Source organism: Prionailurus viverrinus, chromosome D1 (genome assembly GCF_022837055.1).
Source record: "Prionailurus viverrinus isolate Anna chromosome D1, UM_Priviv_1.0, whole genome shotgun sequence".
Classification (NCBI taxonomy): domain Eukaryota; kingdom Metazoa; phylum Chordata; class Mammalia; order Carnivora; family Felidae; genus Prionailurus; species Prionailurus viverrinus.
In genome coordinates, this window is record NC_062570.1 from 9885956 (window position 1) to 9900364 (window position 14409).

General features: G+C 35.3%; 1 protein-coding gene across 3 annotated transcripts in view; it reads left to right on the plus strand.

Annotated features, from left to right (window-relative positions):
- The window catches only part of SIK2 (salt inducible kinase 2), a 159473-nt gene that overhangs the window by 42347 nt on the left and 102717 nt on the right, over positions 1-14409 (plus strand). For 2 of the 3 annotated variants that reach the window (XM_047877793.1, XM_047877792.1), the window contains exon 2: positions 13552-13668. In XM_047877793.1, the coding sequence (XP_047733749.1) occupies positions 13627-13668 (42 nt within the window). In that variant the 5' untranslated portion in view covers positions 13552-13626. Of the gene's footprint in view, positions 1-13551; positions 13669-14409 lie in introns of those variants that run through there. The other variant, XM_047877794.1, reaches the window with a different exon arrangement.

Consider the following 14409-nt stretch of genomic DNA (forward strand, 5'->3'; position numbering starts at 1 on the left):
TTTTTAACTTTAACAGAGTTTAATGTGTTCTGATTCTAATTCTACTGGGAAATTCTATCTCAATATCAGGCAATTAAGAAAACATTTATTTGGAAATAACTGAAACTGGCCTCTCTTCCTGGATTCATATGATGACATATGACTTACGGGCCACTGCTGATGGCAGAGGCAGTTTCCTTGGAGCCAAGTGGAGTCCAGAAATTCACTAAGATCATTCTTTGCTATTTAGTGTACCTAGCCCTTCTTTCACCTTCTACATCCATATTTTTGAAAAAAGTTTTTTTTTTAAATGTATTTGTATGCCTTTATACAGAAGGTTTGTGGAGAATGCTTTCTCACCCTTCAAAGAGAAATAGCCAGTATATATCTAGTTTGAGATTTTCAAAAGAATGAAAGACAATTACTTTTGGGGATTTCATCAGAAGATCATTTTAAAAAACATTTAAAAACACTTTAACAGTTAAAGTGATAAATCTTGGATGAATTAGACTGAAAAATGATGCTAAAATTTAAGTTCTTCTCTAAGATAGGCATAGTATTTATGTGTGTTCCCCAGTAACATAAGGAACACATGCTCATTGGAGACATTGTTGAAAAGAGAAGAAAATAAACATCTTTAATGCCACCATCCAGACCAGGACATCACCGCTATTAATGTTTGGTTCATATCCTCTTAGTTGTTCACATATATTTTATATGTTAGTAATGAAATTGATATTGTCTATACATATGTTTTTTTTTACTTAATGACTTACCATTTCCCCAAGTTTAAAAAAAAAAAAGTCTAAAGCGTGGCTAATTAGTATCCTTACATATGACTGTATTTTATTTGATCAATTTCCTATTATTGAACATTTAGATTATTTCCCTCTCTTGCTGTTTTACTTTCTAAGATAATGTTTCAGAAAGCATTCCTGTATATTTATATATCTGTATCTATATCTATCTCTGTGTGCTTATCTGATTTTTCCCTCAGAGTAATCCCATGGTAATGTACTTTACTAGGTCAAGGAGTATGTCCTTACATCTATGTTACGGCGTGAGATGCCAAATTACCCTCTAGAAAAGTAGCACCTGTTAAGTTTCACCAGGAAGAAATCATTTGCCAGAAATACTGATTTTTAACATTTTTCTCAGTTGATAGGGGAAAATAATATTTTTTATTTGAATTCACATATCTGATTTAATATTTTTTATTTACTTTGATTATATGGTTTTATTTTGTTTTTGATGTTTTATTTATTTTTGAGAGAGAGAGAGAAAGTGAGCAGGTGGGCAGACAGGGAGGACCAGAGAGGGAAACACAGAATCCAAAGCAGGCTCCAGGCTTGAAAAAGCTGTCAGCACAGAGCCTGACAGGGGGTCGAACTTAACGAGCCTTAAGATAATGACCTGAGGGGCGCCTGGGTGGTGCAGTCGGTTAAGCGTCTGACTTCAGCCAGATCACGATCTCGAGGTCCGGGAGTTCGAGCCCCGCGTCGGGCTCTGGGCTGATGGCTCGGAGCCTGTTTCCGATTCTGTGTCTCCCTCTCTCTCTGCCCCTCCCCCGTTCATGCTCTGTCTCTCTGTCCCAAAAATAAATAAACGTTGAAAAAAAAAATTTTTTTTAATTAAAAAAAAAAAAAAAAAAAGATAATGACCTGAGCCGAAGTCAGACGATAACTGACTGAGCCACCCAGGCACCCCAATTACATGGTTTTTATAAGATATGTTATTTTTTTTGTAAATTGCGTTTTTATCCTTTGGCCCATTGTTTAAAATTGAGTTGTCATTTTTTTGATTAAATAATTTTTAAGATAGAATATTTTTAATCATTTCTTTTATAGTCATGATAATCCTCGGTTCAATTTATATGGATCTAAAAATGTAGTGACATTTACCTTTTCTCCAATCTGTTTTCCTTACCCACCATTAGAAAAGTCAAATTAAATCTTCATGAGAATTTATTTCATTATATAAATTCTTATACCTTAAAAGTCAAATTTTAAGTTGGAAAAAAGTCAAATTTATTTAAACTTAAAAGGTAGAGAACTCCATGTTAGTTTTACTGACTTTTACTGCTTTCAGAAACCCTTTCACTGTGGGACCACTCAGTCATGTTGACTTATCAGCCAAATGTTCTGATTCCACCCATGATTTGATATATAAGCTTGTAAAGTGCATTTAATGTTTAATTTCAAAGATTTATATGGTAAGAATAATGCTCTTTGGTACTTCAGAAGAACTGTATACAATTGGTATATTAGTGGTAAATAGTGCTGAGGCAAATGTTACCTGAGACAGTAAACATAAGTTAATCCCTTCTGATTTGTTACTAGAAGAATAGCTCTTATTGTGTAACTTCCTTGTAAATTCCCCTAAAGTTACTTTTGTATGTGTGGCTTCTTTAAGTGCATAAGATGAATATTTCTTTAATGAGAAGTGAAAAATAATTTTTGTTAAATTATCAGAAAGACAGGATAACATTACCATTAAATTGCATTTTGAAAAGTGAAAAAATGTCTTTCATCCATCAGCTTAACACTGTTTCCTTTCTGCTCTTGCATTTAATTGCTTATCTTCTGTACAAATTTGTATTTTACACATTATTCCTTATATACACATTGCTTTTACTTTGTTGGAAACATTTTTCTATATATAATCTTTTAATTAATGTTTAAATTTTATGAAATACCCATTTTACACAGAATTTAGGAAATAAAATGACTGATAGTTCACAGATGGGGAAGTTAGCATATGTGATAAACAAAATCATTTCATTTTTTTCTGTTTTTCCTACTAGAAAAGTAATTCATGCTCATTGAAGAAAAATTTTCCAAAAAGTATAAAGCAGAAAAATAAAATAATCCCCAATGTTTTTCACACACTGATAACATTTTTGTCATATTTGTATCTAATTTTCCCTGGTCTTTTTTTATACATACCTCCTGTTGAGAATTCACTTATATACCAGTTTTTTTTTTTTTTAAACATTTTTGTTCATTTTTGAGAGACAGAGACAGAACACGAGTTGGGGAGGGACAGAGAGAGAGAGGGAGACACAGAATCTGAAGCAGCTCCTGGCTCTGAGCTGTCAGTACAGAACCTGACATGGGGCTCAAGCCCACAAACCATGAGATCATGATCTGAGTCGAAGTTGGACGCTTAACCAACTGAGCCTCCCAGGCACCCCTAAATACTAATCTTTTTAATTTAAATTTTTAGTCTAAGCACTTCTCTATATTTTTAAGAACTATTATAATGTGTAACAGTCATAATATAAGCTTACTATAACTTGAATAATTATTTCCCACTTACTGTTTCTGTTTCTATATTACAAATAATATTCATTGAATATATTTACAAATAAATCTTTATCATCGTTTTAGATTATTTCCTTCAAATAATTTCTCAGAAGTAGAATCCTTAAGCTAAATACTGTGTGTGATTTTTTTCTTAAGTGTAATTAACATGGTGTTATTACTTTCAGGTGTAGCATTTAATGATTCAACAATTCATACATTACTCAGCGTTCATCACAATAAGTGTACTTTTATCTTTTGATTTTAATTTTTTTTATTTGAGTGTAGTTGATACACAATGCTTCATTACTTTCAAGTGTACAACTTAGTGATTTGACACGTTTACACATTATGCTACATTTATCTTGTATAGCTACCATCTGCCCCATTACCTCATCAATACGGTATCATTAACTGTATTCCTTATACTGTGACTTTTATTTCCATGTTTTATTCATTCCTTAGCTGGAAGCCTGTTTCTCCCTCTTTCTTTCACCCATTTTGCCCAATGCCCCACCCTCTTCCCCTCTGGAACCTATCAGTTTGTCTTCTGTAGGTCTGATTTTGCTTTTTGTTCATTTGTTTTTGGTTTTTTTGGATTCCACTTATGAGTGGAGTCGTATCGTATTTGGAGATATGATGGAAGATACAAGGAAGGAGAGAATCCCCAGCAAGCTCTGCCCTGTCAGCGCAGAGCTGGACATGGGCTCGATCCCACAAACCATGAAATCAGGACCTGAGCCAAAATCAAGAGTTGGATGCTTAACCCACTGAGCCACCCAAGTGCCCCAATTTCATCCTTTTTTATGGCTGCATAATCCATTTTACATATACACACACATACTACATCTTCTTTATCCATCTTTTGATGGACACATTGCTTCCATATCTCAGCTATTGTAAATCATGCTGCATTAAACATAGGGTTACATGTATCTATTCCAATTAGTGTTTTTGTTTTCTTTGGGTAAATGCCCATTAGTGGAATTACTGGATCATATGGTGTTTCTATTTTTAATTTTTGACTAACCTCCATACTGTTTTCCACAGTGGCCTTGCCAGTTTATATTCCCACCAACAGTGCACGAAGTTTCCTTTCTTCTCCAGATCCTCACCGACACTTGTTATTTCTTGTCTTTTTGATTTTAGCTCTTCTGACTGGTGTAAAGTAATAACTCGTTTTGATTTTGATTTGCATTTCCCTGATGATGACGGATGTTGAGCATCTTTTCATCTGTCTGTTGGCCATCTGGGTGTTGTATTTGGAACAATGTCTATTCAGGTCCTCTGCCCACTTTTTAATTGGTTTGTTTTTTTGGTGTTGAGTTGTATGGGGTTTTTATATAGTTTGGATATTAACCCCTTATCAGATACCTCATTTGCAAATATCTTCTCCCATTCAGTAGGTGGCCTTTTTGTTTTGTTGATGGTTTCCTTTGCTGTACAAAAGCATTTTATTTGGTATAGTCCTAATAGTTTATTTTTGCTTTTGTTTCCCATGCCAAAGGAGACCTATCTAGAAAAATGTTTCTATGGCTGATGTCAGAGAAATTACTCCCTGTGTTCTCTTCTAAGATATTTATGGTTTCAGGTCTCACATTTAGGACTTAATCCATTTTGAGTTTTATTTTTGTGTATGATGTTAGAAAGTGATCCAGTTTCATTTTTTTGCATGTAGCTGTCCAGTTTTCCCAGCACCATTTGTTGGAGATTATCCTTTCACCGTTGTATATTCTTGCCTCCTTTGTTGTAGAGTTGTTGGGTGTATTTCTAGGCTTTTGTTCTGTTCTGTTGGTGTATGTGTCTGTTTTTGTGCCAGTACCATACTATTTTGATTACTAGAGCTTCGTGATATATCTTCAAGTCTGGGATTGTGATACCTCCAGCTTTGTTTTCTCTCTTAGGATTGCTTTGGCTACTTGGGGTCTTCTATGGTTCCATACAAATTCTAGTGTTTTTTTGTTCTAGGTCTGTGAAAAATATTACTGGTACTTTGATAGGGATTGCATTAAATTTATAGATTGCTTTGGATAATATAGACAGCTTAACGTTGATTCTTGCCATCTACAAGTGTGGAGTATCTTTCCATTTGTTTGTTGTGTTCAGTTTTTCTTCCATCACTGTTTTATACTTTTTGGAGTACAGGTCTTTCACCTCCATGGTTAAGTTCATTCCTGTGTATCTTATTCTTTTTGGTACAATTGTAAATGGGATTGTTTTCCTAATTTCTCTTTCTGCTATTTCATTATTAGCCATAGAAATTCAGTAGATTTCTGTATATTAATTATATATCCTGTGACTTTCCTGAATCCATGTATCAGTTGTAGTAGTTTTTTGGTGATGTCTTTAGAGTTTTCTATTTCAAGTATGTCATCTGCAAATACAGTTTTACTCCTTCCTTACGAATTTGGATGCCTTTTATTTCTTGTCTGATTATAGTGAGTAGGATATCCAGTACTATGTTGACTAAACGTGGTTAAGAGTGGACATGCTTGTCCTGTTCCTGATCTTGGAGGAAAAGCTCCTAGTTTTTCACTACTGAGTATGATGTTAGCTATGGATTTGTCGTGTATGGACTTTGTTATATTGAAGTAGTTCCCTCTGAACCTATTTTGTTGAGAATTTTTGTCATGAATGAAAGTTGTACTTTGCTAAATGCATTTTTTGCATCTTTTGAGATGATCATATGGTTTTTATCTTTTCTCTTGTTAATGTGATGTATCACCTTGATTGATTTGCAAATATTGAACCACCTTTGCATCCTTAGAATATATCCCACTTAATCATGCTGAATGATTTTTTAAAAATATGTATTTATTTTTGAGAGAGACAATGCAAGCAGGGGAGGGGCGGGGAGGGGGGGGACAGATGATCCGAAGCAGGCTCTGCCCTGACAGCAGTGAACCCCATATAGGGCTCAAACTCACAAACCGTGATATCATGACCTGAACTGAAGTTAGATGCTCAGCCTAGTCAGATGCTCACCTGAGCCACCCAGGTACCCTGGTGAATGATTTTTTTTTAATGTATTGTTCAATTTGATTTGCTTATATTTTGAATATTTTTGCATCTGTGTTCATCAGAGATAGTGGTCTGTAGTTTTTGTATGTTGGTTTGTTTGTTTTTTGTAGTGTGTTTTATCTGGTATTGGTATCAGGGTAATGTAGCCTCTTACAATGAATTTGGAAGTTTTCCTTCCTATTCTCTATTTTTGGAATAGTTTGAGAGGAATAGGTATTATGAACTCTTGTTTACATGTTTGGTAGAATTCACCTGTGAACCCATCTGGTCCTGGACTTCTTTTTTTTGGGAGGGGGGGTGGATTTTGTTGTTGTTGTTGTTGATTTACTGATTGAATTTCATTGCCAGTTATCAGTCTGTTGAATATTCTGTTTCTTGATTCAGTTTTGAAAGGTTATATGTTTGTAGGAATTTATCCATTTCTTCTAGGTTGTCTACTTTGTTGGCATAAAACTTTTTATAATCTCTTATAATTCTTTGTATTTCTCTGATGGTTATTTCTCCTCCTTCAATTCTGATTTTACTTATTTGAGCCCCCCCCCCTTTTTTTTTTTTTAAGTCTGGCTAAAAGTTTGTCAGTTTTGTTGATCTTTTCAAAGAAGTGGCTCCTGGTTTCACTTTGATGTAATAGAGTTTTTGTAGTCTCTATTTCATTTATTTCTGCTCTATATTATTTTCACTTCTACTGGCTTTGGGTTTTGTTCTTCTTTTTCTGTCTTCTCTAGGTGTAAGTATAGGTTTTTATTTGAGATTTTTCTTGCTTCTTGAGGTAGACCTGTATTGCTGTAATCCTTCCTCTTAGAATAGCTTTTGTTGCATCTGAAAGATTTTGGACCATCATGTTTTCATTTTCATTTGTTTCCATGCATTTTTTCATTTCCTGTTTGATGAATTGTTGGACCCATTTACAGTTTAGTAACATGTTCAGCTTCCATATATTTGTGTTCTTTTCAGGTGTGTGTGTGTGTGTGTGTGTGTGTGTGTGTGTGATTTCTAGTTTAATACCCCTCTGGTCAGAAAAGATGCATAATATGATTTCATTCTTTTTTAATTTGTTGAGACTTGTTTTGTGGCCTAACATGTTATCTGTTCTGGAGAATGTTCCATGTGCAATTGAAAAGATTGTGTATTCCACTGTTTTGGGATGAAATGTTCTGAATGTATCTGTTAGATCCCTTTGGCCTAGTGTGTCATTCAAAGCCAGTGTTTCCTTGTTGATTTTCTGTTTGGATGATCTGTCCATTGATGTATGTGTTAAAGTCTCTTACTATTAGCGTATTACTATTGATTTTTTCCTTTATGTCAGTTAATAGTTGCTTCGTGTATCTGAGTGCTTTCATGTTGGGTGCTTAAATATTATTGTATTCTATTTTTGGATTGTTCCCTTCATGATTATATACTGTCTTTCTTTGTGTCTTGTTAGTTTGTATTATAAAGTCTGTTTTGTATGATGTAACTATTGCTACCCCAGCTTTCTTTTTGCTTTCATTTGCCTGATAAATGTTTTTTCCATCCCTTCCCTTTCAATTTGCATGTATCTCTAGGTCTGAAGTGAGTCTCTTGTAAGCAGCATATAGATGGGTCTTGCTTTATCCTTTTAGTCATCCTGTGTCTTTGGATTGGAGAAATAACCCATTTACATTTATAATTATCAATAGGTAGGTACTTATTGCCATTTTGTTACTTGTTTTACGATTATTATTGTAGTTCTTCTCTGTTCCTTCTTGTTTTGCTCTCTTCCCTTGTGGTTTCTTTAGTATTATGCTTGGATTCCTTTCTCTTTATTTTTTTGTCTGTTACAGGTTTTTGATTTATAGTTACCATTAGATTCATAAAAAAACATCTTATACAGATAGCAGTGTATATTAAGTTGATGGTTGCTTAAGTTTGAGCCCATTCTTACAGCACTACATTTTTCTCTCCCCCACCCCCTGCCACACACACACACACACACACACACACACACACACACACACATTTTATGTTTATGATATTCTATTTTACATCCTTTTATTTTGTGAATTCCTTGTCTGATTTTTCTGCCAGTGTTTAGGTGGTTTTCAAAGGTAGTTGCACAGATATGGCTGTTACCTTCGTATATGTGTGGGACAAGGTGAGCTCAGGATCCTTCACCATCTTTCTAGAACTCCGTCCGGATGGATAATTTTTAAGGTTCTTGATAAAAAAATGTCAAATTACCTTTCAGAAAAATTAAAACCTATTTTATGGTTATACCAGCAATGTATAAAAGTGGCCATCTTATTGAACCTTAGCTTACAAGAGTGTTTACTTTTTAATTTTTGTAAATATAGGAGGAAATGAGAGGTATTTTTTGAGATATAGTCTACATAACTTATTAGGTATTTTATTGTTTTTAATTCACGTTGTTCCACTTCTGAGGTTGAATATTCAGTGTTATATGTAAGCCCTCCAGAATTGTGTAGGAAACCTTCCTTTTGTCTCCTAGCAGAAGGAATATAAATTTTTCTATCTTTATATAAACTCACTAAAGGTTTATTTATTTATTTTAATGTTTTTTATTTTTGAGAGGGAGAGACAGAGTGCAAACAGGGGAGGGGCAGAGAGAGAGGGAGACACAGAATCTGAAGCAGGCTCCAGGCTCTGAGCTGTCAGCACAGAGCCCGATGCAGGGTTTGAACTCAAAAACCTTGAGATTGTAACCTGAGCCGCAGTCAGTTGCTGAACTGACAGAGCCACCCATGTGCCCCAAGGTTTATTTTTTTAAAAATACATTGATGCATATATAGGATTTGGCTAGTTGAATAACAACAAAAACGGAATCCCTCAATTTAGAGTCCCTTGCTTGATTTTGTTGTGACCATATAGATTTTGTCCTCAGTACTTTATTCAGAGCTAAGTAGAAAAGGGATGCAGACAGTAAGATCCCAGAATTCTAAGTTATTAGTTATCTTTAAAATGAGCTGTTGGCTGGGGTGCCTGGGTGCCTCTGCCAGTTAAGCATCCGACTTCGGCTCAAGTCATGATCTTGTGGTTCGTGAGTTTGAGCCCTGTGTCGGGCTCTGTGCTGACAGCTTGGAGCCTGGAGCCTGCTTCAGATTCTGTGTCTCCTCCTCTCTCTGACCCTCCCCTGTTCATGCTTTGTCTCTCTCTGCCTCAAAAATAAATAAACATTAAAAAAAAATTTTTTTTTTTTTTAAAAATGAGCTGTTGGCACACAACCTTTTTGTATGTTGGAACTTTTATACACATTGGGAAAATCCCCAAGTGCAGATTTTTTTGTTGATAAAACTTGTTTTCCAAAACATGTTCTCTTTGTTCTCACAGGTCTATTAAATTCCTTGAGGGTAGGAATCACATCTCTTTGATTTTTGTATACTAAGCATTATTCCAGGCACACAACAGGTGCTCAGTGAATGTGTGTCTAATAGGCTCTTTAAAAGAGTAAAAAGACTCCGGGCACCTGGGTGGCTCAGTTGGTTAAGCATCCAACTTGAGCTCAGGTCATGATCTCACAGTCTGTGAGTTTGAGCTCAGAGCCTGGAGTCGGCTTCAGAATCTGTGACTCCCTCTTTCTCTGCCCTTCTCCCGCTTATGCTCCATCTTCCTCTGTCTTTCAAAAAATAAATGAATGTTAAAAACATGTTTTTTTAATTAAAAAAAGTAAAAAGACTGAACTTGAAGTTAGAAGGCCTGTGTTTTTTTTTCCCATTAATTCACTTGAGCTTTAGGACCTTTGTAGATACATGACATCTTTTGAACCTCAGTTTCATCTACTCATGGGTGCACTGCTTTTTCCATTTACTTCACAAAGTTGAGAAATAAATGAGATAAAATATGTTAAAGTATCTTGTGAAATTAAAAAGTACTGTACAGTTGTGAAACTCATGATCATTATTATCTGGGAAGTACTTGGTAATGAGTCCCATTGTTAAGAAATTACCTGGAAGGATATGCCAGAGCCTGCTAGCTAGTCCCCAAGAATCCAGTGTTTCCTCTTCTTCCTGGACCTATCACTGGACTGTGTCCTGGCCTCTTTCGCATTTAGATACGGTTATGTGACTGAGTTCTCACCAATGGAGTGAATAGAAATAATGTGTGCCACTTCAGGCCCAACCCTTAAAAACCTATCGTGAGGGCTCCCCAAGCTTTTTTCTCCTTCTCTCTCCTTCTGTCTCCAGGTTGGAATGGAGACAGTCCTGGGGTAACTGTGGAAGGCTTTAAGGGTGGTGAAGCCTCCTTTAACCTGCTTGGAGGCATCTGCACCCATCCAGTTGTGCTACATGAGCAAGAAATAAGCCTCTGTTGTATTGGAATCTGTACATTTTGCGGTCTACTTGTCGTAGCAGTTAGACTACTCCTGACAATTAAAAGGAGCATGCTGACACATGCTCCACTTTTTCTTTAGTGCTTTATGTTCTCATAATCCTTACAGCAACCTTACAAGCAAGGGATCACAGGTCAAAGCTGTAAGTGTATAGAAATGTGGTCCATATACTTACAAAACAAAATAGAAGAAAGAATGATATTTTTTCATTTAAGAATTTTTTGGTTGAGAAAAGTTAAATAATGAGATTTATGACTTGTTATTATTTTTTATTTTTTGAATGTTTATTTTTGAGAGAGCATGAGCAGGAGAGGGGCAGAGAGAGAGGGAGACAGAATCCAAAGCAGGCTCCAGGCTCTGAGCTGTCAGCACAGAGCCTAATGGGGGGATTGAACTCAGGAGCCGTGAGATCGTGACCTGAGCCGAAGTCAGATGTTTAACCGATTGAGCCACGCAGGCACCCCCTGAGATTTATGACTTATTAAAGTTTATTTACATACCTTATATATTTTTCAGTTTTTCATTGTTGGAGGCCAGGATTTCAAAAGAGTATGAGGTATCTCTTGGTAATACCTTGCTTTAATTGGAATTTAGTGTGTAAATTTTTTCTTTAACATAATGTTAAAGCTATTATAATCAGGATACTCATTTTCTATTTATTAGCTGGTTCTAATGCATTTCATTATAAAAGTTTTTTGTTGGTGTGGGTACAGGTATCTAGACATCCTCTAGAAATTGGAGGACAAGACATTTTCCTCAAAAGAAGCATGTGTGAAACTTCATATTACCTTCCTAAGGAATAATATTGGGGAAATTAAAATACACACTTATCCTTTTATGTGGCAGCACTTACCCAAAGTAACTGATAATACTGTATCGTAAGATTGAGGAGGGAGGGGGTCGCTTTAAATCTATTTAGGTTTGAGATGGTCTAGTAATGTCCCTAATATCAAGTACAATATTGATCAGTCTCCTTCTCTAGCATATTTTAGCATGTTTTACTTTCTAGAATATTTTGATTGTAGAAATAAATAATATACCATCAAACATAAAATAATTATCACAGAATGGACGCACTTTACTGTCTAGAGAGGGACCTGCCCCCTTTCTTCTTCAGCAATAAATTTAATTTGATACATTATATTTAGTAATCTGATTTCCCCTAGGAGGCTTGAGTTCTTCTCTGGGTTACAATTAATTCAAATCAGGAAATAAGCTGTGGACAGCAGATTAGAAATCCAGAAGGGTAAGAAATAAACCTTATAGTAGAGCTTTAAAAGGCAAGAGCAAAGGACAAAGCAGCCATAGGAAAGAAGAAAAAACTAACCATATAAACAGGAGTTTGAAGGAATTAAGTGAATCGACAAGCTCAGTCCTATTTTCTTGGATACCTTTTAGGAGTATTGAACTATTTATTATATCACATACAATAACTGATATTAATAATTGCCTTGAAAAGTAACATAAAACTGAGTTATGTGCAGAATACATTTTGGTAGAATGTGAGGTACATTTTATTTATTTATTTATTTATTTATTTATTTATTTATTTATTTATTTTTAATGTTTATTTTTGAGAGAGAGCGCACCAGCGAGCAGGGGAGGGGCAGAGAGAAAGGGAGACACCGAATTCAAAGCAGGCTCCAGGCTCTGAGCTGTCAACACAGAGTCTGACGCAGGACTCGAGCTCACAAACTGTGAGATCATGACCTGAGCCGAAGTCAGATGCTCAACCGACTGAGCCACCCAGGTGCTCCAAGTGCATTTTAGAGTTTCTTCAGAACTTGTTATAATCAAGGTTTGGGTGGTTCCCACTGATCTGAAAATTTTAGTTAAATCAGGACGGCTTATTTCCTAACCAAATAGCTACTATTTCTTAAAAAATTAGTTCTTCTTAGGTTGCGTAGAAAAAAGTACATGATTCTTGATTTCTGACTACCTAGTTACTCACCTTCAAATGCAGTTCCTTCAAATTACTAACCTTGGAGTGGTTTGAGTTCTTATCTAGTTGTGCTAGAAAGAAGCTACACTGTTTAAAAATCAGATTCTTTTAAGGAAGTGAAAAGCTAGTGTAATTACTAACAGATGAGTTTTTGGACTTCAATTTTTTTTTTTAAGTTTACTTATTTTGAGAGAGCACAGGGTAGGGAGGGGAGGGGCAGGGAGAGAGAGAATCCTAAGCAGGCCCCACACTGTGAGCAGGATAGGGGCGGGGGAATGGCAATGCAGGGGCTCTAACTCACAAACCGAGAGATGATGACCGGAGCTGAAATTAAGAGTCTGATGTTTAACCGTCTGGGCCACCCAGGCACCCCTGCGCTTCGATTTTTAAAACAAAGTTGAATCCAGTTGGTATCTTTCATATAAATTGATTTTAATACTTTATATTTAGCTCCCCCACCACCGCCCAACCAAAGCTATGTCTACATTCTTTGGAATCTATCACTTTTCTAGAAAAATTGTTTCAATACAGCAGAAATTGCCTTCTACTCGGCTGATCATTTGTTTAGAGGTACTTTGCAGCGAGATAACTGGTTGAAGCTGCTGAGATTTTATTTCTTCAGTTTATAAGTAGAGTAAAACATTACGGTTACACTAAAAGAGAAATATATTTTATTAAAGCGACTTTGCAGGGTTATTTGTCATGGCACACTAAAGATACTCCTAAACAAAATCTACCGCAGTGCCTCACATGTGGTAGATGTTTAAGAAACATTTGTTGAATGAGCATTGAATTTAAACTAGTTTTTGTTGTCATAGCAACCTACAGGCAAAGTGTCAGGGGTGCTGTATTTTTAATTTTTTTATAAATGTTTGTTTATTTTGAAAGGAGGGAGGACAGAGCTTGAGCGGATGAGGCAGGTGTCGTATATTTAAAAGATTCTTAACTAGAAAATATTAACCATCACATACTAATTGTATTTATTTGTGTCCGGGATGCAGGTGGCGATAAAAATAATAGATAAATCTCAGCTGGATGCAGTGAATCTTGAGAAAATCTACCGAGAAGTACAAATAATGAAAATGTTAGACCACCCTCATATCATCAAACTTTACCAGGTAGGACTTAACCTTATTCTTCTCCATGCTTCTCACAACCCATTCTCTCTTTTGCATCATTTTTCTCTTTTGTGTGAGTTTTTTCAGTCTATTAAAAAAAAGATGATTATATGGTTTCGTTAAGCTGGGTACACCCATTTTTTGTATTTTAATAAAAAACTAGGAAGTAAAAAACTAGTAGCTTAATTTTAAGTTGTCTCTGAGACTGTAAGGTATTTAATTCAAAACTTTGTAGTTTTGCTTTTCTGATACTTAAGCCTGTTGTCTTTTGGTGGTGGAACCATTAATGGGGATATGGCAGTTTTGCTTATTTAAAAAAAAAAACACTTTATGTTTTTTGAAATACAAAGGTTAAAACAGCATATTACCTAGTAGCATGCTTGGTAATACTTAGAACCAAGTCGTATATTTTGTTTGGGTTATTTTGTCAGATAAAGTAAATGAGCCATTTTTTTTTTTTTAAATCAACTTTATTGAGATAAAATTTTGTAAAAAAACTATACCCATTTAAAGTATAAGCTGTGTTTTTTAAAAGGAAGATTTTCTCCGATTTTTAAAGAGTAATTCATGTTGAAGAATGACAATGTAATACAAAACATTTTTTTAACATTTCTATTTGTTAATATGTAGAATTTTTATATTGGAAAACTATTTTTAAGCTAAAATGTTACACTCTGCTAGCCTATGACTTGTGTCTCCCTGGTGTGATGTGTGCACCCAGTGGTATGCTTGTCCTCAGCC